Raw genomic sequence first — 26,380 nt, 5'->3', positions numbered from 1 at the left:
TTTTCTTTTATATTTAATTTTTAATTTTATTAATTGTTTTAGTATTATAGAATCAACTTGCTAATTTACTCCTAAATTTAACAGAGAAATTGAGCCAACCAACAGAAAGCATCAATAGTGCAACTTTTATTTGCCTATGTATTTTGTTTCCTATAACGCGCTTGTATATCTGCTAATTAATCAACTAAGAAGGAAGTTATGAATAAGTTACTAATACTTGTTACAATGCGTTTGGATAAGAGAAATAAACTTGCAATTTTGATAAAATTCAGAATTTCTAAATTGACACAAACCAATTCCCGTGTTTGGATAACAAAACAAAGCAATTTATAAATTCCGTGTGAGAAAAAACATGGAATTTGAAGGTCATAAATTCCAACTTTAAATTCTATCTAAATAGTCGTCATTTCTAAAATTCCAAGAGAGATTGAGTTTTAAAAAAAGATAACTTTACAAATAAGCGTTAAATTACGTGTTTAAATCTGTTAGTCAAACACGAAACTTTACAAATTCTAGAATATTAATTTTCGTCATTTATTAAATTTCCTCATCCAAACACATTTAAGTACCAAATATTCACTCGAGCGAGCGGCAAGCAAAGAAACTCTAGGAGCCGCTGCTCTTTTGGGGTCAGTGACTTCCCATCCCCCTCCCTTCCTCCCTCAATCCTTGCCCCTCCTTTCCTCTTGCTCATTTTGGTTTTTTGTGTTTTGGTTTTTCTTTTTTGTAGACTTAGTTGTGGCTGTTTCTGATCCTATAGATTTTCACAGCAAACCGTGTCTCAGCCGGTCGAGAAGCTTCAGATCTAGGGGTTTATTCCCCGTCGATGCTCCTCTCCTCTTGGCAGATCTTGTTGTCTCTATTATGGATTTGAATGGCTCTGGTTGTGCATCATTTGCAAAGCAAAGTGTTGCTGCTCCTTTAGTTGGCATTGTTTGGTTTCTTAGATTTGGTTTACTTTGTAATTAAAGTCCAGAAACTCTATGAATTGTCTGGTTTTCTCTTGTAATTCCCAACAAAATTTATGTATTTGTTGGGTGGTCTAGTTTCTCTAGCAAAGTAATGCCAGTTAGAGGTCACTTTTTGTCCTTGATGTAACTGACTTGATCTAGGACAACTTAGACGGTAGATAGGGATTTTTAGACAAGTTCTTTGTGATTTATTTTCTCCAGATCGTTTCAGCTCTAGAGCTGACTCTGGTCACTAGGGAAGCTTGTTGTATTACTAATTGAGATGGCTATATATGCACTTTTTCAATTGGTCTAATAAAATACTATTTCAATTGGTCTAATAAAATACTATCGCTTGTTTGGTAAAAAAGAAGGAAGTTGAAAATAGAAATGTTGTGATCATATATGGCCCTTGCAGATAAAAGATTCCCTGATATAAGAAAGTGTGATGCCAAAGTGTCACCCAAAAGAAGCATGTTTATTTTCTCATAGCTAATTGTACTTTTTGGGAATTTTCAGTTAATGATGTTACACAATAAGTTTTGCAAAGGGCTTGTAGCTCAAGTGATTAAGAGAATTTATCTATGCATCCAAAATCCTAAGTTCAAAAAAACAAAATAAAAGACACATTATACGAATTCTGTTTTAAGGTATGCCATTAATTGTGTTTCAAGAACACTCGGGTAATACTAATATATCAGAGCATGAATAGCATATACTAGAATGTGAGTATTTAACTAAAATTCAATTGGCACCAAGTAGAGATGCCCAATACTTTTAAACACCAAGGCAAACAAATATTATATATCACAACAGGAAACAAATAATGAAGATGCCCAATATATATATATATATATATATATATATATAATTCATAAGGGAAGTTTTGAGAGATTGCATTGTATATATTATATATGCTTCTGGCACTTCGCCATTGCATTGATTGAAATGGCTGAGTTGGCTATAGATGACCAATATTTATATATGATGCATCATTCATTACGTCCGCCAGCACAATCACCAGTGGGGGTTTCCATGGCTCCTTTTCCCTGGCTCTTAATATTGATTATCATTTAATCATATTTTAGTTCATGATTATGCTTATTTTACTGATAATTAGCCAAGCTTACCTTCGAAAAATATCTAAAAAGTTGTAACAAGCATTTTCTTTCAGAAAAAAGAAAGTCACTTTGCTACGTTATGTTATAATAATGTAAACATAATATGTTCATTATTTTCATCAGAAAAAAACAAAGTTTGGATCCACCAAAAGAGGAGGAAAAGGGACAGCAAGATTTGACTAAGTTGACACTTGAAATGGAATTGAGACAATGAGTCTTGTGGTAACGATTATGTTTGCCATTTTCTTTTTGCATGTTCAATGGGCTGATCAATCGAAAGTCTAATAGAAGTGGGGTTGACTTAAGCTGGGGATGGGGCACTTCAAAAAATATACCCAATAAACCATTTGACTTGGAAAGCATATAACCCCACACACCACCCAATGTTGGAAAACAAATGGCTTAAAATGGAGTACTTTTTTGAATGCGATAGATTCGTAACGAGTCGACAATTGGTATATAAAATATCATTGAAACTTTTTAATAAAACTACATACATGTTTGACATATGAAGAAATATCGACATATTTAGTGTCGTGAAATTGTGTTAGCACTAATCATCTAGCTTTCCCTAATTAATAACCCATCAAATAAACAGGGTTTCTAAAGTCCGAATGAATTAGAGCATCCAATCGAAAATTAATTGACAATGAATATAAGTAGCCCAAGTTTTTATATATTCTTGGTGCAAGGTTTTACTCCTCAACAGACAAATTGAGCCTGACCAAACAAAGAATGACCAGCGTAAGCAGCTAGCTAGCACAATCCAAACGCTGATCAGTGGCCAAACATCAAGCTGACAATTATGGAACAATAAGTCAAAGCTTCTACAACCGCAAAAGAAGAGAAGGGTCAAGGATCAGAAGCAGAAGGTTGGTTGTTGGTAGTCTTTCTTTGGCAAGTAGCTTACTTAGATGATTGAAATTGAGAATGTAAGCGCGCCCAAGTCTTAACTTTTGGATCAATTGATTGCTTAAAGAAATAAACAAGACGTATTATAGTAAGCTAATTAGCTAATTGACCCAATATCTGTGGCGGCATATAGTAGCTTTTTAATAAGTTGCAGTAAAATATAATCACGAAAAATGTATATAGAACTTTGTGTTGATTTCTCTCACCCACGTATACTTTATGTCTGTTTGTATCCTCATGTAAGTACTTTCACATTATGTGTGGAGAAAGACACGCACAAAAGAGTATGCACCGTGTGACATGCAAGTTGTGTAATTAAAATATAGACTGGTAGTCCTGTTTCTTAGTTTTCTTTTAGTCTAATAATTTTCAAAAACTTTTTAGGAGTTTGTTGTGCTTTGTTTTCTATTTAGGATTTTTATTTATTTTTAGCTTTTGGTTTTCAATATAGATTTGCCGTTCCACGGCGAATATGTATTATAAGTATGAGTACATGTGCTTCTAGTTGTTGAATTGGGGATTTAGTCATTGTTTGAGTTGTGCATGATTCTCTCTATATCAATTCAACATATTGTTGTGTTTGATCACCGGAGAAGTTTTACCCATATTCGGCGCATAATTGCTTTATATTTTTGTTTGTTTATCAATAATATACTATTGCTTATTTTCATAAAACTATAGACCTAGTTGTTGTGTACTATCAGGACAATTGCTAATCCCACACTATGCCTATAAAAGCACACACTACAATGGTGCCTTTAGCAACGTTATCTAAACTTTTGGGGGGGACAGGATAACCAAAGCAATGCTGTCGAGTAATGCCTTTGCTTTTATAATGCTTAGACATTAGACTAGCCACTAATCTTTCATGTTAGTATATTTTCTTTTCCATTGGTGCACAAGTTTTTCAAGAAGATGATATCGCCATAGATAGGATAGGGACAATTGGACGGATAGATAGACAATGGCGGTGGTGAAGTATTCTTGGATTTGAAGCTAGAACACACTTTCGCAATCACAATTATTCTGCTAGGGCCAAGAAAAACAAAGGTCAAAGTATATCTATCTATTTTTTAGGGTGTTGAGACTATGAATATTTTAAAATATCTCGAGTCTTTTTACTTATTGTCAATTAATTTTGGATTAAATGCTCACATTTTAATACGGTATTAGGCTTTAAAAAAATCTTAGGCCTCTTCATCCATTGTGAATTAATTTTGGGTTGAATACTCACATTTTAATATCTCTCAGCACATGTCACACCGTATAATTATGACCATCAAATAGTCAAGGCTATCAAGATATTGAAGTGTTTTCTGGGAGCTGAGTTCCCAACCTCCGTGTTTTTTCTTTACCCCATCTTCTTCCTCTATCTATTTTTTGCTAACAGGATCTAGTCCAAACAAAAAGGACCTTGACTTGGGACGGACCTACTCTTTGACTAACATGTGCTATAGCCCAGGTGACTTTGTCTTTTTAAGCCTAAACTGATACACCCATCCCACCCAATAAGTAGCCCTGCACTAAACTCTCATAATCCCCCTTCACCTTTTTTTCTCTCTTTTTCTTTTTGGTACAAAAGGGCCCAAAGGCCAAACAGAAAAACCCCTGCTTCTTTTATTTTTTAGTCGAAAACAACCCCTCTTATTTTCTTTTTTGGTAAAAAAACAACCCCCCTTCACTTCACATACCCTTGCATGTAGAAAATATAAAAGAACTGTGCGTTTTGAGGGGTAAAATTCATTATGTCATCATGCTTAGGTGTAGTCTTTTGTTATCAATGAATTTCACTTAGTACTGTCAAGTTTAATAGCTATGTGCGTAAGGTAAATTTAGCCCATCCCAATTTGAAATCCTTGGTCCGTCCCTAGACTTGCAAACCAATGGTCTCAAGTTCGAACCCCATGACATCTTGGTAGTGTGTGTGTGAGAAACCCCCTCCCTTTGTAGTTTAGACTATCACTTGTATTAAAATATTTATTTATTTATTTATTTATTTATTTTTCACAATGCTTACACATGATATGCAGGACAAAGACCAGGAGAATGGAGGTTGGAAATCGATTGCGAAGTTTACTTAATATATTAGATCGAACGAAAGAAAGATCTCAAACCTCCCATTCACATGTCAAGGATATTAATAAACTACGAAATTTGAAGACTAGTTCTTCGGTTCTTCATTGCAAAAGTCATCCCAACAACTACATATGCAAGTATAAAAGAAATAATTCATCGTTGTAAAGAAACCCATTGCAACTGTAACAGCTTTTTCAACAAAAGTGACTGCACCGAGATAAATTCGTAGGGAAAAATTTGAGAACAGATTAAACATATTGTTTCTATTGTTGTTTGAAGGAAAAAAAAAAAAGTGAGACGATTCTGGTTCGATAATTATCATATCATCATGATTAACATAAATATCCGCTTGTCATTAAATATTGTTGATAAAATGATTTTTCAAATTCAAAAAGCTTCTTTTTCATCATATTTGAAGTTTACAAATTGCACAAAAGAATCCATGCCTGTTTTTCTGCATGTGTCTTTCCTTAAGTATAAATTTTTACGTTCAGTGGTTTGGTTAACACCCATGGAGCCCCAACTCTGACAGAGAAAGTTTAACAGATCTCTCAGCTTTGTGCGTGTGTGTGTGGGCAGGTGTATGATTTTTTCTTGGTCACGAAAGGCATGCCGTGAGCCAATCGACTAAAATCATTTCTGTTGATTCATATTGGTCAGTACAGGAATTTTGCACTATAGTGTAAGGCCCTAAAACCAGGTATCTTGATGCCCAAGTTAACTAATTCAAGGTTCAGAGATATATATTAGGGATGTTATTGGGTTTTCTGGGGTGGGAATGACCACTTAATAGAAGACCGGGCAGTGTTAAGACTTAGGAGAGGGATATTCAAAGGGTCCGGGCTGCCTGGAGCCATATGTAATGATTGCAACCAATGGAAAAATTTATAGATTTCATTCATGCATTCAGTCTATGAAGATCAAAATTTACAGGAATATTAATTATACTAAGTGTTGAAACTACTTCTATGTTAGTGAGTCTGACTTACATGAGGATTTTAAGTTTCATCTACTTGCAAGATTAGGGCGCTTTTTCTGGAGTGCCGTTGACATGTCACGCAGCCTATGTGTAATCTCTGTGAATGACGGGCGATCAGCAGGATCCGGTGACCAGCACTGTTCCATTAATTTTTTCCACTCAGAATCACAACGCTTTGGAATAGGAGGCCTCAGTGTGTTATTTACAATTCCCCCTTCAATGAAAAGATGATAAAACAAAAATTTGTCAAAATTTGTAAGAAAAACCTCCAAAAAGGACAATGTTATGGCTACAAATCCTGGTAAAGAAATAATAAATCAAATCTTTTTGAAATGAAGGGCATGTTGCAAGGAATAAGGCATAGGCAAAGACAAGGTTCTATTAGGAAAATTAAAATTTTCAGATATGTGAGCTAGATACAGATCTAGTTTTACTAAGGCATGGTTTGGTAACATATATAGCTATCCTCAAAACGAAAACATTTCACAATACTTCAACTTTGACATCACTTTTTAATATGAAGAAGAAGCTTAGGTTTCTTCTTAGTTTTACATGAAGGTCAAAACTCTTCTGATTTGAAGTGTAATTTCTTAAAACTGTCTAAAAGTATAAGTCATTGAATTGTTTCCCAAGATGGTTAATCCAGAAAAAGTTGAGGATTGAATTACTTATCCTCAATCAGTCATAAGAAGGGATGCATGGATATTTATGTAGGAAATGCTGAAGGCATACATTCTTTGTACGGGAAAATGTACGGTAAGAGTTACTAGAGCACGGTCTTCATATTCTCACTGGAGTAGTTGAAGTAAATTTCAAGAAGTGGCTACCTCCAAACAATCAAACGAACTCAAATCCTAATTACTACATTTTCCCACTGGCAGTCTCATACATTGAAACTGCAGAGAGTTATTCCTTCATAAGTTGCCTTCCAAGGACATCAGTTTTTCAGAAAGGAGTCTCTTGAGGAGGCTTAAGAATGAACTTAGAAGAGACAAACATTTAAGCAATAGGCTAGAATAACTTACCTATGATAGCACCGCAGTGCATGTTAGCATACGGTTCCTCCCCAGTCAGGATCTCCCACATTACAATACCAAATGAGTAAACATCAACCTATTAAAGAAGGAACACCAAAATGATCAGGTTAAAGAATCAGGCATGCTTGGCTCCGGATTCCACTTTGCTTATATTCTAAATTCCTAACCTTCTCGGAGACCTGGTTACTGCTTCCATTTAATAATTCTGGTGCCATCCACGGAAGGGTTCCTCGTACGCCACCAGATACTAGTGTGTTGCGTTTGATTCTTGACAACCCAAAATCTCCAACCTGCAAAGCAGATAACCACCCTAGGAGAACTATATAATGCATCCTATATAAGAAAGGCATTCCTGACTAGTGAATAAAAAATGGACTTTTTGAAACAACTAATTGTTAACAGCTCATTGAGAAATATACCAAAACTAGTAATTAAGTTTAAATCCACTGTCAAAACAAATATGGAAGAGGGGAAGGTATGCAACATATTGTTTTTCACAAATTACCTTGCATACGGGACGTTCAGGATCCCTCAGATTAACAAGCAAATTGTCACACTTCAAATCAAAGTGGACAATATTTTTCAAATGCAAATACTCCATGCCAAAAGCTGCGTCCATTAAGATTATGAGCCTCTTTCGACGATCAAGCACTCTGCAGAAAGAATCGACAGACTACATAAATCTATTTCAAGTTAGAGGATATATTGAACAAAAGAAAAATGGATCAACTAACCTATCCTTCCTTATTAGGACATGTCTCAGTGATCCATTCACCATAAATTCAGCTACAGTTGCCAATGTTGCCCCAGGCCCATCAGGCACCACCCCATAAAATGCTACAACATTTGGATGGTGAAGGGTGGACAGAATCTTTGCCTCCCTCCAGAAGTCTTTAGTCTGCCAAAACAAGTGAATTTTTCATTTTCATTGCAATAGTATCTTAAACTGTTGGATCTACATTTAACCCCAAACCATTTATATATACTTCAAGGAATGGGAAGCTATAACATCAATTTAGCACATAATATTTAATATTTTCCTCATTTTTTGGTTGTGCAAAGCTTGCACGTTATGAGAAAATTTACAGTACACATGAACATCACAACCAGAACTGAAACAGTTAAGAAACTCCACTGTTTGAACACTAATGAGTTCAGGGACCCACCAGTCGCTCTTGCTCTGATGATCTGCCGGAGAAACAGCTCTTTTTTATTCTCTTAATAGCAACATCTGTTCCTCTCCACTTCCCATGATAGACAGTTCCATATGTACCAGATCCTAACTCTTGCAGTTCTTCGAGATCATCATTCTTTATGATCTGCCAAACAAATTAAGCATCCATCATATGCTGAGAAGAGATAATTAATATCAGATCACGCATAAATCCATCAAGATAGTAGTTCTCAACCTGCAAACCATAGATGCCCGCTTCCATTTCAGCTATTGCAACATCGCTAATAGTTTCATGCCTATGATTGCCATCAGCTGTCACACCCTATAAAATAGAGGATAGGAGCTTAAGTTTACCACCAGACACGTTACCATAAAAATCTTAGCTTAAATTTAATAAGGAGTATGTTTACCTTGTCATCAGATTCTGGAGCTGTACTTCCTTTGTCTGTTTCTCTAGGAGACGAACATTCATCACTGTCCTCATCTTCTATATGTGAGACATGATAGGCCACTTTAGAGGAGGGGATACCAGGTGGTGTACTATTAGTTAAGTCTTCAACAATAACCACGGATTCCGTCGCCTTGTTGTCATGATGATTATCCAAGCGCTGTGACTGGACAGAGATAGCATCGTCACACTTGGTTACCTCAGAAGACTGTCTGCTAAGACCTACGTTTTCGACCACATACTCAGGATAATTCACAGGGTCCTTGTCATGGGGAGAATATTCTCCGTCTGAAGCAGCACTTGTAGCCAATTTCTGAAATAGGTAGAACTTATTAAGAATTTTTAGAAAATATTTTTTAAAAATCTGCAAAGGAAAAAATACTTACATCTAAGAACTCCTGAGTGGCAACCCTGCTGATCCCTGGTTGACCACTTATTCTCTCAGTTGTAGCACACTGCTGATCCCTTGTACAACTTTGGCTCCTAAGAGAAAACTGAGAAGTTGTGTCAAATTCGTAGCCTTGGCGACCCATAGTATCTTTAGAACCTTCATTTTCAGAAATTGGTAAACCAGAAACCCCACCTCCAGGGTATTGTGAATCATCTGAAGATAAGGAAACACTGCTCAGGCAGTTCACATTTTGAACCTTCTTAAATTTCATGACAGTATCATTTGATGTATCATCAACACTTCCTTCAAAGTTGTTCCAGTTTTTATCAGCACAAGTGTCATTCCTGTCTGTCCAGTTCAACATCCCCAGACCCTGTTCCTCCTTACATTGGTCAACTTTCCTGATTGTGAATTGATTACTATATTCAACCATTTCATGTTTCCCATCAACCATGTCTTCCTGTTGCACAGGCCATTCTTGCGAGGATCTTTGCATCTTAAGTGAAGGTGATTTTGCTCTTCTGCATTTCAATGAGGACACTGAGATAACTTCTCCTTCTGAGGACCTCTGAACATGTTCCTGCAACTGAGAGTCAGAAAGTACTGCATGCATTATTCTGTGATGAGAAGCATCTCTATCATCAGACCCTGAAAATAATCCCTCTGTAGGATGAGAAACAGACTTTTCAGAATGTAGGGCCTTTTCCAGAGGCACAAGTCTCTCGGAGTTCATACCACCTTGACCATACTTTGGAGAAGGCACAGAATTCTCACTAAAGCTACGATTGTGGGAGTGCACATTCTGGGACTTTCTTGTCCGGGAAGTTTCAGCCAAGTATTTGTTATGATGATGGTAATTCAACACTGGAGGCCCATGATGAAGATTTTCATTATAGCCCACAGCATCCAGATAATAGGTATTGTCACATGAAAGTTTTTCCATAACAGAGGGAGCAATGCCTCCGTTACCATCACAATACGGTCTATCCAAATAAAACTGCACATTAGAACTCTTGGGATCTCTATGTTGAAGTAGAACAGGAGATATGGGAGGGGAGTGATTAAAAGACTTCTTTGGGATCTGAAGAGTAGCTAGGAGCTGAGGAGCAGGTTTAGTTAATGTTCCCAACACATTTGAGGAACAGGGACTATAATCTTTGGTCTCTAAATATGTGGCAGTAGGAGATTCTCTACGAAAAGTTGGACTATAATCTGAGGTATTTCCAAACTGGCTAGTCTGACTAGCCAAACTTTGCCCGCTGGAGCTTTTCCGAGGACTTGGGTCTAGCATGCCATTAACAGCAAAAACAAATTGGGAGTCAGCACCAATTGGATGCGTTACCCTTGCTTCCACAGAACTTGGGCTCTCATTTTCATTTAAAGGAACAAGAAAGATCCGCAATCTTTGAGAAGTTCTTTCTAGCTCAAGATATTCCTCTATCATATGATGAAGGTCCTCATCCGAACACACAGATACAAGTGCATCAAGATCCTCACCAGGAAGTTGGTACTTAATAGTGTGATGTTGGTTACAAATTGCAAAAGTCTTCTTCATTAGTTCCTCCAAATTGGTGTTTTTGCGAATAGATAAAATCCGTGTATCTCCACCCACATATCTGAGCTTCCCATCATTTGGCCTTGGTAATATTCTTCCCCCAAAGCTGCAGAGAAATTTCATTTTGAAAGAGAAAGAACCTTCAGAAAATACTTGGCCATAAGGATGGTATGACTGAGGGGATTCCAGTACATAAAGAGGTGTAGTAGTTGGTTTTCCAATAACACGATCACGATTAACTTCATCCGAAAACTTACCTGATACTTGCCCAATAGCACCATATTCCCAGTGGTATCTGCTTATGTTATTAGGATAAAGATTTTTCTCTATGTCAGCCACAAAGCCTGTAGCAGCCGCTGGACTAAAATCTGAGAATTCTGAACTGCAGTCAGAATCTGTTCTCCTTAGCCCAACACCACCAGCGAGATCCTCATAAACAAGCTTATGGTTTTTATTTAAATTAAAACCTACTCTTTTCGACTGGCGCTGATCAACGCCAGTCACTACTGGGGCTAATCTTCTTTGTGAAATACGATCCTGCAGAAACTCCGCTGAAAATTCCTCACCAGTCTGTGCACAAATATTATTTTCATTGTCATCTGCAGCACTTTTGTTACTTCGATCATGATTTATTGTATCTTTGCAGAACTGTTGACCAGAAGTACCAGGAGCCTCACTAGTCATGGTCTCAAAAGGAGTTTACTTCACATGAGGCTTCACATATGAGCATTCTTTGGCTTTCAAGCTTTAGATCCTTGATGACAAGTAGTTCAAAATCTGCTTCTCCAAATTGAAGTACATAATACTAAACAGAAAAAAATTGTTCTATGTAAAAACTCATCCCATGATGCACCTATAAACACTCTCTTGCCTCCATCATATATCTTCAAAAAATTCTTCTTTTGTAACGAAAGCCATAGTGAGCTTGACATAGAATGCCAAATTACTAAACTGTGTACGAAGTCTTCGATGGGTCGTCTCCATACTTCCTGTCTTTATGGAAGTTACCATTCAAGAACATCCAAAACCAACAAGATCATGCATTTGTGGAAAATTAACCATTACCAGGTTCCTCAATCCATAATGAAAGATAGCCCCCAAAAAAGAAAGGTGCAAAGATTTTCATAGAGTTGATTCTCAATGAAGAAAGCATTTGCAATAACCAAACCAACCCAATATTGCTTTCCTTTCCACCTAACCAAACAATTAAGAAAACCAACCCAAATTTCCATGGTTATGCTTTGTACTTTTGACAAACATCTTGTCATCAAGTATTTAAGAGAACATGAGAATGAAAGCTCAAACATGAACATGCAAAAAGAAAATGAACATAAACATGGAAAAGAAAAGAAATAGCAAAATGGGTACCTTTATGGTTGTAAAAATGCGCTGATCAAGCTTTGAAAATCGAAGCTTAAAGGCTGGTGCACCGGTATTTCAACATTTTGGGTCAAATCAGAAAGAAACAAAAAAGATAAAAATGGATTTGCGTTGGGGTTTTGTTGGTTTTGAGAGAGAGAGAGAGAGAACGTTGCATAAGGGTCGGAGTTGAAACGACAAACAATACAAAGGATTACGCGGCATCAATACAGGGAATGGAGGGAAAGGAATAGGCCTAACTGCTAAACTAATTTATGAATCTCTCTTCTTTTTCTTTTTTTCTTTCTCTTTTTGTCTTTTTTTATTTCATTCTTTCTTTTGATTAAAAGATCTCACGGCAAAGCCATTTTAATACACAAAATAAAGTTGATAAACAGATATATACACAAAAATAGAATGTGAGTTAAACTGAAATTCATGGACCGAAGTGTGAGGCTTTTAGGCCTCGGACAGGCTATTAAAATGAACCTCATGCATCGTCATAATTTTTTTTTTAAATACAAATGATAGTTTAAACTATAAATAGAGGTGGGTTTCACAAGGTGTTATGGAGTTCGAATATGAGACCACTAGTTTACAAGTTAAAGTCTTTTTCCAATGAGTTAGACCTTGTTGACCATGCATTATCACATTTAAATAAATAATTTTGGATTATTTGAATTTTGTATATTTTTTGTTTGTATTTAAGTTGGGAACTGTTATTAACACATTAAAATAGTTAATATGCACTCCTTAGTCAAAAATAAGAAAGACACAAGATGACTATTTTGAAGTGCTAATAACTGTTTCCTTTTAAGTTGAATGACACTTTTGTTATATATGACTATTTGAGTTTTGAGTAATGAGTATGGTTCGAAAGATTAATTTTTTGTTTTTTGTTGTTTTTTCGTTCTGGTGGCCGCTGCCATTGGAGGGCTTGAGATTGAGCCCTTTTGGATTCGTGAGTTTTGGCACTTTATTTGTAATTAAAGAAACTAACTCCTTAACCATGAGATGAGGTGTGATGGTAGCTCACCTCATTCCTTAACCATGAGATTGGGGGTTCGATCCCCTCCCATGGGAATGGAGCGCATTTTGTGGCCAGCCGTTTACCTCCATTGGGAGAGCTCCCGCGGCGAAAGGGATTAGTCACTACTGTCGGCAGTGGATACCCTTGGGTCTCACCTAAAAAAAAAGAAACTAACTCCTTGTGTCTAAAATAAGAGCTATTAGCAGGGTTTTAGGTCATAAATTAGAGCATTTGTAAGGGCTCTATTTCTCTTGTTTAATCCTATCCCATTTTTTGCTTGGTCGGAGGTGCAAAGTAGGCTTGGTGGAAGAAGATATGGCCGGTTGCTTTTGGGAGGTGCAAGACCTCACTGCTTATTGCAAATCCAAGGATGATAACTTCGGAGTCCAGGTTGTACCTTCCCGTGTAAGACATCTCCGGAGAGTTTAAGATTGATGCCGAGAAAGAAAACTCCAGAGAGTTTAAGATCAATGCCAAGACTCAAACAGAGTGCAGTTGGACTATTCTTGAGGATGGTGTTTCTGGTTATGAAGACTAGTTTGGTTCGGACAAAAAATAAATTAAAAAAACAGACGATTTTGGAAGAGGTCAATATTACTCCCCCCCCTTTGTTTTAGAGTCCTTTGAAGTGTTAGTACCTATCAACTTGGAAAGCATGCCTTTCGTACAACTCAACCTATTCACAGCACACCCCATCTCTTTTGCTGAACCATGCAATTGGATACCAAATGTCCAAATGTTGATAAAAATTCAAAATGGCTCAGTCAGATGAACTCTAACTTCAGCTGATATAGAAATCCAAAAACAATAAATACAAGCAATTTATCACAATCTTAAAATCTCTTTAAGCCCAATTCCACAATACATCAGATAGTGCTCAGAACATCACGATTCACGACTTCCTCACTCTTTAAATCTCAAATTTTTTTAATTTTTTGTTTTTGGAAAACAGACAAGTTCATTGCTAAAACACCATACAAATTACATCCAGGGAATAGTCTGAGCATTGACATGAAAGAATATCAGACAATCTAACCGACCACAATTCAAAGGCATGAGTTTAAATTTCTGTCTGTTTGAAGATCATAGTCTGCTGTGTAATGTGCAGAAATACATGGAGCCCATAAATATACCGTGTGTTTACCTATATGACTCTGGACGCTTTGGCTTGCTTTGAACAACAGCCTCAATCTTCTCCATCACAGCGGGAGTTAATAGAGGGATTACATCTACAGCTTTCATGTTCTCTTGAATCTGCATAGACGATAACAGCTTTTGGTCACTATAAACAGATGACATTGCTATTGCCCACCTTTTTAGTGGGAATGGGAGAACATAAAAACTCTATTTGCTTCTACAGTATCATCATTTCCAACAAACAGAGTTCTCCCTTCACAATGGAATGCTTCACGCTTGTTCACCCATTTCAGATTGTTAGATGTTTTGTGGATTTAAAGATCTGGGGAGCCTACGTTGACGGCATCACACTTCGCAAATGACCACTATTTTAAGAATGTTGTACACAACAAATTACTGGAACTGGCACATTTTAACCAACATTTTACCCTCCATATGAAAAATGACCTACTGAATAAGAGTATGGCAGTAGGCCCATGGCTTGCAGAAATTGTATTCACTTGGTAGGCATCTATTCACATAACACGACATGAAAATCATAAATACCAAATCAGGAATATATGGCAGGCGGGAATAACTGCAATAAACTTAAAACATAAGAAGTAAACAAAGTGCCAATACTTTAATTTAAACTATTAATATTTAAAATTTGAATCCTACCTATAAAATTCCAGAAAAACTGATAGGACCAATCAAAGATCAATAAATCATTTCTTGAAGAGCACAGACAAACTAAAGGAACAATAGTAATGCCCACCACATCTCACAAAAACAGGAATAACATTCATTGAACACCATTATTAGGATGAAAAATAACGTTCAGACCCCTTTGGAGGCATGACACAGACGGAGATGAAAATTTTCATACAGTTGAATAATAGCCAAACACAAGCAGACCAAGCACATGCATAGTAGCAAAGAATCACAGCCTTAATATTATCTCTCAGAGATGTGATATTTTGAAAACAAACCTGGGACTCCTTTGTAGCACCAGTAATAACTGATGTGACGTTAGGATTAGCAGCACACCATGCAATTGCAAGTTGAGCTAATGGTACACCTAATTCATCTGCAATTGGCTTCAGACCATTAACCTTTCTCAGCACATCATCAACCAGTGATCGACTAGCAAGATTCTGCAAGGCATAAGTCAAAAGTTTAATGTCCTACCCATAAAGAAGAAAAAAGTATAACAGTATATACAACTTTGACACCAGAAAAATAATTTATGATAATACGATATAAAAAAATGAAACTAAAAGATTGATCTCAATAATACTCCTCTATTGATTTTGAAGAGACACAAAATACAGACTACAGCAGTTTGGGGTCATCAATTTAGACAATTCAACAATGCATGTACTTAGGAACAGAGCTATCATAGTGATTAATTGAAATCTTACTTTGTAATTGTCCAATGCAAATCGGCTATCAGGTGGTATATTTCCCTTGTTATATTTTCCAGTGAGCACACCAGAAGCAAGCGGGCTCCAAGTGGTAAGACCAAGACCGTAGTTGGTGTACAGTGGGAGGTACTCAGACTCAACCTGCACCCATGTAATAGTTGAAGGAATCATCAGTATGAGAGAGAGAGAGAGAGAGAGAGAGAGAGAGAGGACAAAATCCGTCCATTGCTGCTTTCCCTTCTCCATAAAAGGGACAGATATCATCAGTAAATATAAAGGCATGCAGTTATTGGAGTATACTACACATACAGGAAAAAAAATCCTAACAAATATAAGCCCAAGTAACAGGCATGCACGTCAACTGTAATCTAGTAATGAATGAAACAGACGTGGATGAGTAGAAATGCCACACAATTTAAGATAAAGCATTGAGCTAGAGATAGCACAACAATTGAAATCATAATTTCTTGATTGTTGGTTAGAACTAAAGATAAGAGCTTTCTAGGTTCCGAGAACCAATAAATTCATTCAATACGGAGAGGGTAACAGAAAATCATTAAAGATCATTTACAAGGAATACTCATCTCTTGCTAAGTTGCTACTGATTTAATTTCATGGCCCATGACAAGGAAATAACAATAATATAGAACACGGCTATGAAAATGAGAAATGAAGTTTGAAGGATGCTGCCATTCTAGTGGCATAACTGAATGAATATACGGTTATGGGAGAGTTGCTTCAGTCCCTGCTGTACAGGGATTTCAGCTTCAAAGAAGGGAAGAAAGGCGGAAGGAAAGTTAGCAATGAATGACAACTGGCAAAAATGGGGTTACCAATATAAATATGAACTTCTGCATATTCAAATTAGTTAAAATTTAAGAGAACCTCTATATATGTGAATTTTTAACTTAATAGTACATGAGCGAGTGACCTTGCTCATTACCAGTCTTCTCTGGTGATTATGACTGGGTACTAAATCAAGGGATACTTAGCATCTGCTTATGTAAACATCGGCCACTAAGTCTAAAATGCAATCATCAAATATCCACTCCCTCCTATCAAAAACATCAATTATCTTTTTTTATTATTTAAGAAAACGCACTACCAAGTGATCAACCAACTGCATCTCATCCTAAAACTGAAATGAAAGCAACCCCCTTTCACGTAACAGTTATAACACTAATTCCACCACCAAATCAAAACCCATAAACTACATCACATACATAATCCAACCAACAATTTTGTTTTTTTTCAGAATTATTGAATAAATCTTCACATCTAATCAATGGGTACACACTGAAAACCCCAAATTGGCAAATTCCACAAACCCTCATAAAAAAGCCAAACATTCCCCATCTGGGCACAACCACAAACCAAAAATCAAAAACAATAAAAACCCACTAACCTTGTGCCTGGACAACAAATTATACTCAGGCTGCTCAACAATGGGCCCCACCAAATCCAACCTCTCGGCGATCCCCCAAGCCTCAGTGATCTGCTGAGCCGACCACTCACTGGTCCCCCAATAAAAAGCCCAACCCTTATCAATCACATAGTTCATAGCCCTCACCGTCTCCTCAATCGGCGTAGTGACATCCGGCCTGTGGCAATAGATAAGATCCACATAATCCATATCCAGCCTCTTCAACGACGCCTTGGTGCCTTCGACGACGTGCTTTCTGGAGAGGCCCTTGTCGTTGGGGCCGGGCCCACCCCAGAAGATCTTGGTGGAAACGACGACGTCGGAGCGCTTCCATCCGAGCTCGCGGATGGCCTGGCCCATGATCTCCTCGGCGCGGCCGTTGGCGTAGACCTCGGCGTTGTCGAAGAAGTTGACGCCGTGGTCTCGGCAGGTCTGGAGGAGAGACTTGGCCTCCTTGACGTCGAGCTGGTTGCCGAAGCTGACCCATGCTCCGTACGAGAGCTGGCTCACCCTGAGCCCCGAGCGGCCCAGATTCTTGTACTGCATATTGTTCGACGACATTGAATTCCAGTTGAAATTGAGTGAGAGAGAGAATGAGTCAATGTTCAGCTCCTGAGAAGGAGGAAGGTTTATTTATGAAGAAGAAAAGGACACGTGGGTTTTATTTGCGTGGAGATCTAGGAGGCATGTGGGAGGTCCAATTTCTGTAAACGTTTTCTTTTGGACAGTGTGAATGATGCTTTCCATGTTCTTCGGCTTTCTTAAATTAATTAATTAATAAATAAATAAATGCCTGCTAATCAAGATTTGGAAACCAATAATCATGAGGTTTATTATTGCCAGCAAAATGGTGATGGTACGAAGAAGACGAAGCAATTTGGGCTGTATACTTTTGGGCTAACATTTTTCTTATTTGTCTGAGGGAAAATCTCAGAATCTCTAGTGATGGTAAAGTGGGGTTGATTCTTCTATAAATAAATAAATAAATAAAAATTAGAGGGCAACAGACCAAGACTAATCCCAACTGAATTAGAAAAGTATTCAAAAAATAAATAATTTTTATTTTTTGAATACCCAAATAATTTTCTAATAATTCAAACTATTTTTAAAATATATTCAAAAATTCAAAATAATTTCAAAGTCTACAAAATTATTTAAGATAAGTAAATATAATTAATTTGCATTTATTAAATAATTTGTGAAATTAATTAAAATACTTAAATACTAATTATTCATTAAATAAAGAATAATTAATAAAATTAAATAAAGCAAGATATTACTTAATTGAAAATATTAAACTAAACAAACTAATTTTGTATAGAAATAAATAAAAAACAAAGTCCATAAAATAATTAAATACTAATAATTCATTAAATAAATAATAATTAAAACATAATTACTAATTAAAGTAATTAAAAAAGGCCAAGATATTACTTAATTACAAAAAAGAAAACCATTTTGTACGGTATAGCCGCGCGGCTATACTGTTAAAATTTTCGTATATATTTAGAGAGTATAGCCGAACGGCTATACTGTTAAAATAGTTTTATACATTTAGAAAGTATAGCCGACCGGCTATACTCTTAAATTATTCGAATATATTTAGAGAGTATAGCCGCGTGGCTATGCGTTTAAAATATTCTTATACATTCAGACCGTATAGCCGGGCGGCTATACTGTTAAAATATTCGAATATATTTAGAGAGTATAGCCGATCGGCTATACGGTTAAAATATTCGTATATATTTAAAGCGTATAGCCGCACGGCTATACGGTTAAAATATTCGTATATATTTAGAACGTATAGCCACGCGGCTGTACGTTTAAATTATTCGAATATATTTAGAGAGTATAGCCGCTCGGCTATACGGTTAAAATATTCGTATATATTTAGAGAGTATAGCCGCACGGCTATACACTTTTAAATATTAATATATTTTAAAAGTATGGGGAATACAAATGCAAAAGCTTGCAATTCCAATTTTTCAATCGACACCATGTAGTTTTCTTTTTCATTAAACTTTCTTTATTTATTTATTTTTTTAATCAAAATAAAAAATAGAAATTTAGTTATATACCCAATCTTAGACATAGTATTATAAAGAAACCCTATATCATTTAAAAACTATAAACACACCCAAAAATCTACAGCTGTCAATTTTTTTTAAAATTTAATAGCTGTTTTTTAGTCTATTTGTGTGTGTTAAATACCTATATTATCCTTGTACTATGGATTTGAGAGAGGAAAATCAGATCTGCCCAGATCTGCCATAAAACCAAATCTACCTAGATTTGCCAAAATACCAAATCTGATTTATTTTCTCCTTTCTCGCTGATGATTTCTCTGGTGTTGGAGCAAGAGGAGCTTCCATTGAAGCTCAGTCTCAGGTCTAACTATATTCTTCATCTTTAATCTACAATTTTCAATATTTCACCTTCAATTTCTTGTTCTAAGATCGTGCTTCTATTGATTTTATTTTTTTCCGAATTGTTCAAGACCTCGAACAAACCTCGATCAAATGCTCTTAGCTCTACTTCTCATCTTCGAGCTCTACTCCTCTTTCGCCACGTCGTCGTTGTCGTTGTCGTCATCATCGTCATCGTCATCGTCGTCGTCGTCGTCGTCATTTGGTTTGGACTTGAGATTTTTGATCTTTTACTTCAATTATGTGTTTCTCTTCGGATTTTGGTTGATTTTCGAAATGTATTTTAAGCTTTGATAATCGATTTATCTTTTGTTACTATTTCAGTTATGAATCTCATTTTTGTTTAACAATGTACTTCTATGACAGAGTATTAACAATGTACTTCTATGATAGAGTATTAACAATGTACTTCTATGACATAATAGTATTAACAATCTGGGCTCGGCTTGTTTTGAGTTGGTTTGTTCTTTCTTCATTCATTGGTGGACATGTATTAGAAGAAATAGCAACATGACAAGCATTAATCAACAGGGCATTAAACTAGCAGTGTTATTACCCTAGACTGGAACATACAGGGGTAGACATGCATTAGAAATAGGATGTCATAGGAAATAGCAGTGTTATTACCCTAGACTAGAACATTACAAGGGTAGATATGCATTAGAAATAAAATAGAATGTCATAGGAAAGTAGCAGTGTTATTACCCTAGACTGGAACATTACAGTGTAGACATGCATTAGAAATAGGATTTCATATGAAACTAGTAGTGTTATTACCCTAAACTGGAACATTACAACCATTAATCAACATGACAGTAAACTAGCAGTGTTATTACCCTATATTGGAACATTACAGCCATTAATCAACATGACAGTAAACTAACAATGTTATTACCCTATACTGGAACATTACAGGGGTAAACATGCATTAGAAATAGGATATCATAGGAAACTAGCAGTGTTATTACCCTAGACTGGAACATTACAGGGGTAAACCTGTATTAGAAATATGATGTCATAGGAAACTAGCAGTGTTATTACCCTAGACTGGAACATTACAGCCATTAATCAACATGACAGAGCAGTGTTATTACCCTAGACTGGAACATTACAACAATTAATCAACATGACAGTAAAGGTGTGGAACATTACAGTCATTAAATAACATGACACGTTAATGAAGCTATGGTTTTCAAGACGTTTTGTTTGTAATGAATTGTTTGGGTTGGGCTTGTTTTGGGTGCTATTTAAGTTTTTTGTGTTGTGCTTCTTTTTTAAGTTGATCAATGGCAATCATGTAATTTATAAGAACTTAAACACTAATTTCTTATGTAGTAAATGAGTTTTGGGTGTGTTTCTAAAGTGCATTCCATGTGGGGTTTTTTATATAATTTCAGCCCCTATTTCGGGTATATTAGTGAAGCTCCCAATAAAAAAAAGCCTTTAATTCCCCACATCGGCTTCGGCTCTCAATATTTTCTTCTAGAGAAACCATATATATATTTTGTTACCAATTCCAGCAACTTGTCTACATAAGTATTCATGTTATAGATCCCAAGATGGCATCTCACACCATTTTCCATTCCCTCAATCAATTCTGCGCATATATATATCAGTTATTCTCTTATCCGGATGTCCGCACGTTATTATCGTGCGGATCCTATTGTAAACAGGCAAGAAAACAGAGAGGGGTAGTACAAAATACACAGCGTCCGCATGATAATAACGTCCGGATGTCCGCATAAGAGAATTTCTGATATATATATATATATTAGGGTTGATATTAATTTTGGATACCATCCTTCATGCCTAGGAGACAGGCTAACTTGGAATGTGAAGACTTGATTCCAAGACCATCCTTTAAGCCTAAGGAATCCTTTGTTTTAAACAATCTGGGGCTTAATTTCTCTTAAAATTCATATTTATCCAACAAATTTGAAGAGTTGTACAGTCCCACTTTCATAACCACAAACAGCTTTATCATGGCACAAACAAACATTTGCATTTGCTAATCATTCTTATAATCCATGCTTAACATTCACCATGGCACAAAAGCAATTGAAGCAATCTTCATCTAACCACCATTTGAATGATCTTATACAAAGAACAACTGAGGCAATCTATCCATTTTGGAAGCTTCTGTAGCAGTGAACAACAAGAAAATTAGATACAAGAAATTAAGCCGATAGTCAGATCAAACACCTATGAGCCGTTTAGGCAACAAATAAATAGATAAGATACCAATTGTCAGACAAAAACTAGATAAGATACCAATTAGCAGAGCGAAAGAGACTACTTGGATGAGGAGAGGAGAGAAAACATTCCCAAGAGTGGTAAGGAGAGAGAGAGCACCTAGGAGATCAAAATTTGAATTTAAAGAATGTCTTTTTATCATAGTGAAGACGAGAGGGAAAAAGGAGCTTACCAGAGAGTGCAATGCAGCAGAGAGTGAGGGCACAGAGGGAGCAACTGAGGGAGCAACTGAGGGCTGGTAGTTTGAGAAGGATGATTAAAAAAAAAAAAGTGAGTGTGAAAGTAGGAGTAATTGATCAAAATGAAAGTCAGTTATTGAAAATCTTTTTATGGCCATGGAAACAAAAAAAAATTACACAAAATTTTCTGTACATAGCTAAAGATCAAGCCACCACCTAAGTTGAGCCATTGTGAAACTTTTCAACTCTGTACAGTCAGAACATGTTTTGCTAACCCAATTCAACACTGAAAATGACAAGTTTCAGCGGTGTAAAAAAGTTTTAGTGTTGAACTAAGAAATCACCTTTACAGATGGGGAGCACAATTCGGGTTGTCGCACAATGTATATTTGATCACCATGGCTATCTTCCTTATACGTATCTTGATTTCTGTGCCAAGTCCAGAGAGCGTATGTAGAATTCACAACCTGCATTTAGATATAAAAGGGTCATGGAAGATCTCTATAAAAGTTTAGCTCAGAAAGAATGAAGACATCACGAAAGATCGTGCTTAGCTCTTCTCTACTTTCATGGTTTGCACCTCTGAAGCAAATACACAAACATTTACATTTGCTAATCACGGCCAAACTAATCAATAAACATTGTGTAGATAAGTTTGTTTTACTAGGCAAGTAAAAAACGATGCAGAATATTAGAAACTGAGATTATACCTCAAGTATCCCATGTCCAAAACTGCTTTCTCTAAATGCACTCCACTCTGGCTGTTTGTTCCAACAAAAATTGCCTTTAGCAGGCCCTGAAGAAAAGTTCAAATGACAAACCCCTCCAAACTCTGGTGTGTTGTCCCCAGCTGAAGGACACTTTCCAGGGTCATCAGCAAAATCAACATCAACTTGCTCAATATTTCCACCATCTCCAACTGTTATGTAAACAGGCCCACATCGATCCAATGTGTAGTTATATACTCTATTCATCCGTTCATAGGCATGGACCTGAAAAGAAGCATATTGCACTCATTCAGCATCAAAATAGAAATCTGTTCCAACAATAAGAACCTAAGGTATTTTTCCAGTTTCATTTCTATGGCCTCTTTGAATTGCCTACTACTGTTGTATCTAGCCTACAATGATGATCCTAGTCAAGAATCTCATGTCTGCCACACCAAATTGGAATCAAATCTCTATAATTATAATTAATCAGATGCATGTAGAAATTTCCCATTTATTGGGGCATTGAGTAAGAACCTGCAACCTAGGCTTTTTTTTTTTTTTTTGTGCACTTTGATTGAGCAACAAACTTTGGTGCTTTTGGATGAAAGATCACCAAATATTGATGTCATGAAAGATATGAGTTGTAGTAGAACTTATTTATTTAACGAATTTAATTAGATCATGCATCACAGTACAAGTGTTTCTTTTTTGGGGGCATAATCATACAGTATAAGTTCGTTACAATGAATGAGATGTACTTATTTACCAATAAAAATCATGTGTTTAATTCTGGAAGAATTCCAGTTAAAGAAATAATAAAATCTTATGAATGCTTCATAAACCAACTTCCATGGCAGAGAAGATTAGTACAATTGAGATTGATGGAAATGTACACTTGATTTTCTTTCTTTTTCATCTTTTTCCTAAAGATCACATGTCAACTGACTTATATACCTGCCTCCCATAATATATATTGCTACCACAGAAGCATATTGTGGCCTAACATGCAATTAGAAAATTTTCAGGTTTTTTCAATTTCGGGGAAGAGCCAACAGGTACGTGTTCTTTGACATCAATAGAAAATAACATACTAATTTCTGAAAGTATTTGAAGCACAGAAGATACATCAGAGCTAAACTACAGACAGAAATTTTCCAAATAAGTAAGCATATCGACAACAAATGACTACAGATAGAATCCACTTAAACTTACATGACCAGAAAAAACAATATCAACACCATATTGGTAAAGTAGGGCTTCCATTTCTTGTCTCATGCATTCAAATTCCTGATAATGAGAAGAGTAGCTATTATACCAAGGTGGATGCCATGCAGCTACCAGCCATGGGGTCACTGTCCGGTTTAGTCGATGTAGATCGTCTTTAAGCCAAGCATACTGAGCACCTGGAATGAGCAGTGATAGGACATTGCATACAATTAAGAACAAAAGATTCCAAGGAAGTATTACATTTCGTATTTTGATAATTTAGCATTGCAGGACCACAAACTAACATTCAAAACTCATTTGTAATTAGCAGTTAATTTATCAATTAGAAAGGTTATGGCATCAATTACCAGTAGCATTGTAGTCAACATATGCTCCCAACATGATAAAATGTACTCCTCCAGCATCAAAAGAGTAATAGAAGTTACTTTTAGAGCCAGATTCCTCTGACGGCACTGCGAACCTTGTCAAATAGGATTTGAAAGTGATGCTGGAAACTTGGGGCTCAATCTCATGGTTGCCCTCAATAACCATCATAGGAACTCTCGAGGTCAAAGGCTCCATGAACCTGAGCTTCCATTTCAACCGTGTTAATAGGATTTCAATGAATTCAAGAGAAGCAGAATCACAAATGGTTCAGATATCAAAATTCATAACAGTGAAACAGGATGCAAAGGCATTTAGATCCATGCTAATTCAGACAGTTTACCTTCCCCACCCGTCCCAGCGGGGTTGATATGTTTCTCTGATAGGGGCATCTGGGAATGCACATGAAAAGCACGAAGCTCCTTTCCCACCAGTTGTACGGTACTGATTTGCATAGGTTAAGTCTCCAACCATTAAAATCATTGAAGGATCATTCTGGATTAAATGATCAATAGTTGAACTGGTATTGCTTGTGAGCCCCAAATCTCCAACGACCGCTATACGATGAGGATATGTACTTTGGCCAGGCATTGGTAAAGTTTCAAAGGCATGCTCTTCACTCATAGCAGGGATAGAGCTATCCCCACATTTGTAATAATATTTTGTTCCTGGTTTAAGACCTACAACAAAGAAGAGAGCTCTTCATATTTTGTTCCACTTATCTTCTTCTAGGTGCTCATTATGTAACTAAATGACCATCCTCTGAAGATGATATCAAGTTTCACTCTGTTAACAACTTAACACTATGATGAAACAGAGCTAATTTCATCTAAAAGGCCCCAATTGAGCAACCATCAACACCATTATCAATCAAGCACAAATTTTGCTTCACCAAAATATTTGTATTTCTCTCTTCTCTCCAACTTACAAAATAATCAACCGGGATTCTTTTCGCATTCGGTACTTAATATTTTCAAAATAGTATTGGCAATTCAATTGTACAAACAAAACACAATCAAAAAGTTATATAAGAATCAAAAGGTTTCCATACCATCAATCCTCACATGATGAATGATGCCAGAGGTGTAATTCAAGAGGCCTTCAAATGGGTACAATTGGCTATAAACAACTGAAACCCCTTTCTTCACACTCTCATACTTCCCACTTTCTTTTCCATAGAGCACCTCACTCCCAACCTTGGAAGGATCAAGTGGTGTCACATTTTTCCCAATCTGAGCATCCCCTGACCCAAAAAAAAAGCCAACCCAGTTCATCAATTCCATTCAACCAAACAAAAAAAGCAAGAAAACAACACAAAACACTCAGAATCTCAATTTGCACAGACAAGTACCAGTAACCCAAGAAACCCACATGGAAGTAGGCGAAGATATTGCAAGTGCTATCTGTTCTGGGAAGTTCAAAGTCACATTCTTCTTCAGCCTGGGATGGTCCATAGGCAAGTCATTGCTGCCTCTACGGAGTGATGGGTCGAAACGCCGAGTTGCAGGCTCAAATGGGCCTTCTAGAGTTGTGGGAATGGGAGATTGAGCCACTGCCATCTTTGTTGCAACCAGTAAAATGATCAAAGTGATCATCCATAGCTTAGAGTTCTGCATAACATTAATCCTGTATTTTCTTCTGCTTCTTTTTTTGTAAAGTTGATGAAGGTTCAGAATACAAGCTGGGAATGAAGAGAAGGAAAGAGTTCAGTAGTGGTTATGAGATTTGGCATCTTTAAGATTGATGATGGGAATATTCTGTTTCTTTCGTTGTTTTTGGTATTATTGGTTATCTAAAGAAAGAGTAGCCGTAGAGGTTCATGCAAAATTGCAGTGGAAGGAAGTGTACGAAATCTTCTTCTTCTGTTTGTCTTTATTTCTCCACTGCTTGCCGTTGGGCTGTCACCTCTTATTAGGAATCAATTACACCATTGCCAAATGGTGCATTTTTGCTCACCACTTTAACTATAGGTGTACCCTCATTACCATCCTCAATGCTTGACACGTGTCCATAGAAATAACCATAGTTAACTTTTGCTTTGTATTTATGGAATCATGATTATACCTATGAACACGTGTCAAGCATTGATAATGGTGGTGAGAGTACACCTATGGTTAAAATGGTAATAAAAAATGCTCCCATTGCGAAATAGTCATTGCTCTTATGGGCCCCCCATTTTTGAGAACCTTGGTTCATGTCAAAAAATTTAGAGTCCTGATTCGCT

At 36.5% G+C, this 26,380-nt stretch overlaps 3 protein-coding genes across 4 annotated transcripts; all 3 read right to left on the bottom strand.

Moving 5' to 3' along the window:
• Positions 1–5,934: 5,934 nt before the first annotated feature.
• LOC110750865 (PB1 domain-containing protein tyrosine kinase) lies at positions 5,935–12,351 on the bottom strand. The gene is made up of 10 exons (XM_021951241.2): positions 12,012–12,351; positions 9,084–11,837; positions 8,660–9,010; positions 8,485–8,571; positions 8,242–8,394; positions 7,810–7,973; positions 7,581–7,728; positions 7,243–7,365; positions 7,064–7,151; positions 5,935–6,252 (listed from the first exon to the last, which is right to left on the bottom strand). The coding sequence occupies exons 2-10, from the start codon at positions 11,325–11,327 to the stop codon at positions 6,065–6,067; spliced, it is 3,546 nt and encodes a 1,181-aa protein (XP_021806933.1). The 5' UTR covers positions 11,328–11,837; positions 12,012–12,351; the 3' UTR covers positions 5,935–6,064.
• A 1,502-nt stretch (positions 12,352–13,853) lies between these two features.
• On the bottom strand, positions 13,854–17,888 carry KAB1 (potassium channel beta subunit 1). The gene is made up of 4 exons (XM_021951290.2): positions 16,981–17,888; positions 15,573–15,716; positions 15,141–15,305; positions 13,854–14,286 (listed from the first exon to the last, which is right to left on the bottom strand). The coding sequence occupies exons 1-4, from the start codon at positions 17,557–17,559 to the stop codon at positions 14,173–14,175; spliced, it is 1,002 nt and encodes a 333-aa protein (XP_021806982.1). The 5' UTR covers positions 17,560–17,888; the 3' UTR covers positions 13,854–14,172.
• Positions 17,889–21,319: 3,431 nt separating this feature from the next.
• Positions 21,320–26,024, bottom strand: PAP23 (purple acid phosphatase 23). 2 transcript variants are annotated; one of them, XM_088247328.1, is made up of 10 exons: positions 25,508–26,024; positions 25,208–25,399; positions 24,500–24,836; positions 24,141–24,358; positions 23,779–23,969; positions 22,567–22,848; positions 22,201–22,323; positions 21,850–21,912; positions 21,696–21,776; positions 21,320–21,563 (listed from the first exon to the last, which is right to left on the bottom strand). In XM_088247328.1, exons 1-9 carry the CDS (start codon positions 25,770–25,772, stop codon positions 21,717–21,719), a joined length of 1,731 nt encoding a protein of 576 aa, XP_088103454.1. In that variant the 5' UTR covers positions 25,773–26,024; the 3' UTR covers positions 21,320–21,563; positions 21,696–21,716. The 2 variants fall into 2 exon arrangements, with proteins under 2 accessions (XP_088103454.1, XP_021806921.1); XM_021951229.2 differs by having other exon boundaries at positions 21,721–21,776.
• Positions 26,025–26,380: the final 356 nt, after the last annotated feature.

The sequence above is a fragment of the Prunus avium genome, chromosome 1 (assembly GCF_965620075.1).
Source record: "Prunus avium chromosome 1, drPruAviu1.hap1.1, whole genome shotgun sequence".
NCBI classification, from domain to species: Eukaryota; Viridiplantae; Streptophyta; class Magnoliopsida; order Rosales; family Rosaceae; genus Prunus; species Prunus avium.
Note: the sequence above shows the minus strand (reverse complement) of the source record. Positions and strands in the feature narration are given on the sequence as shown.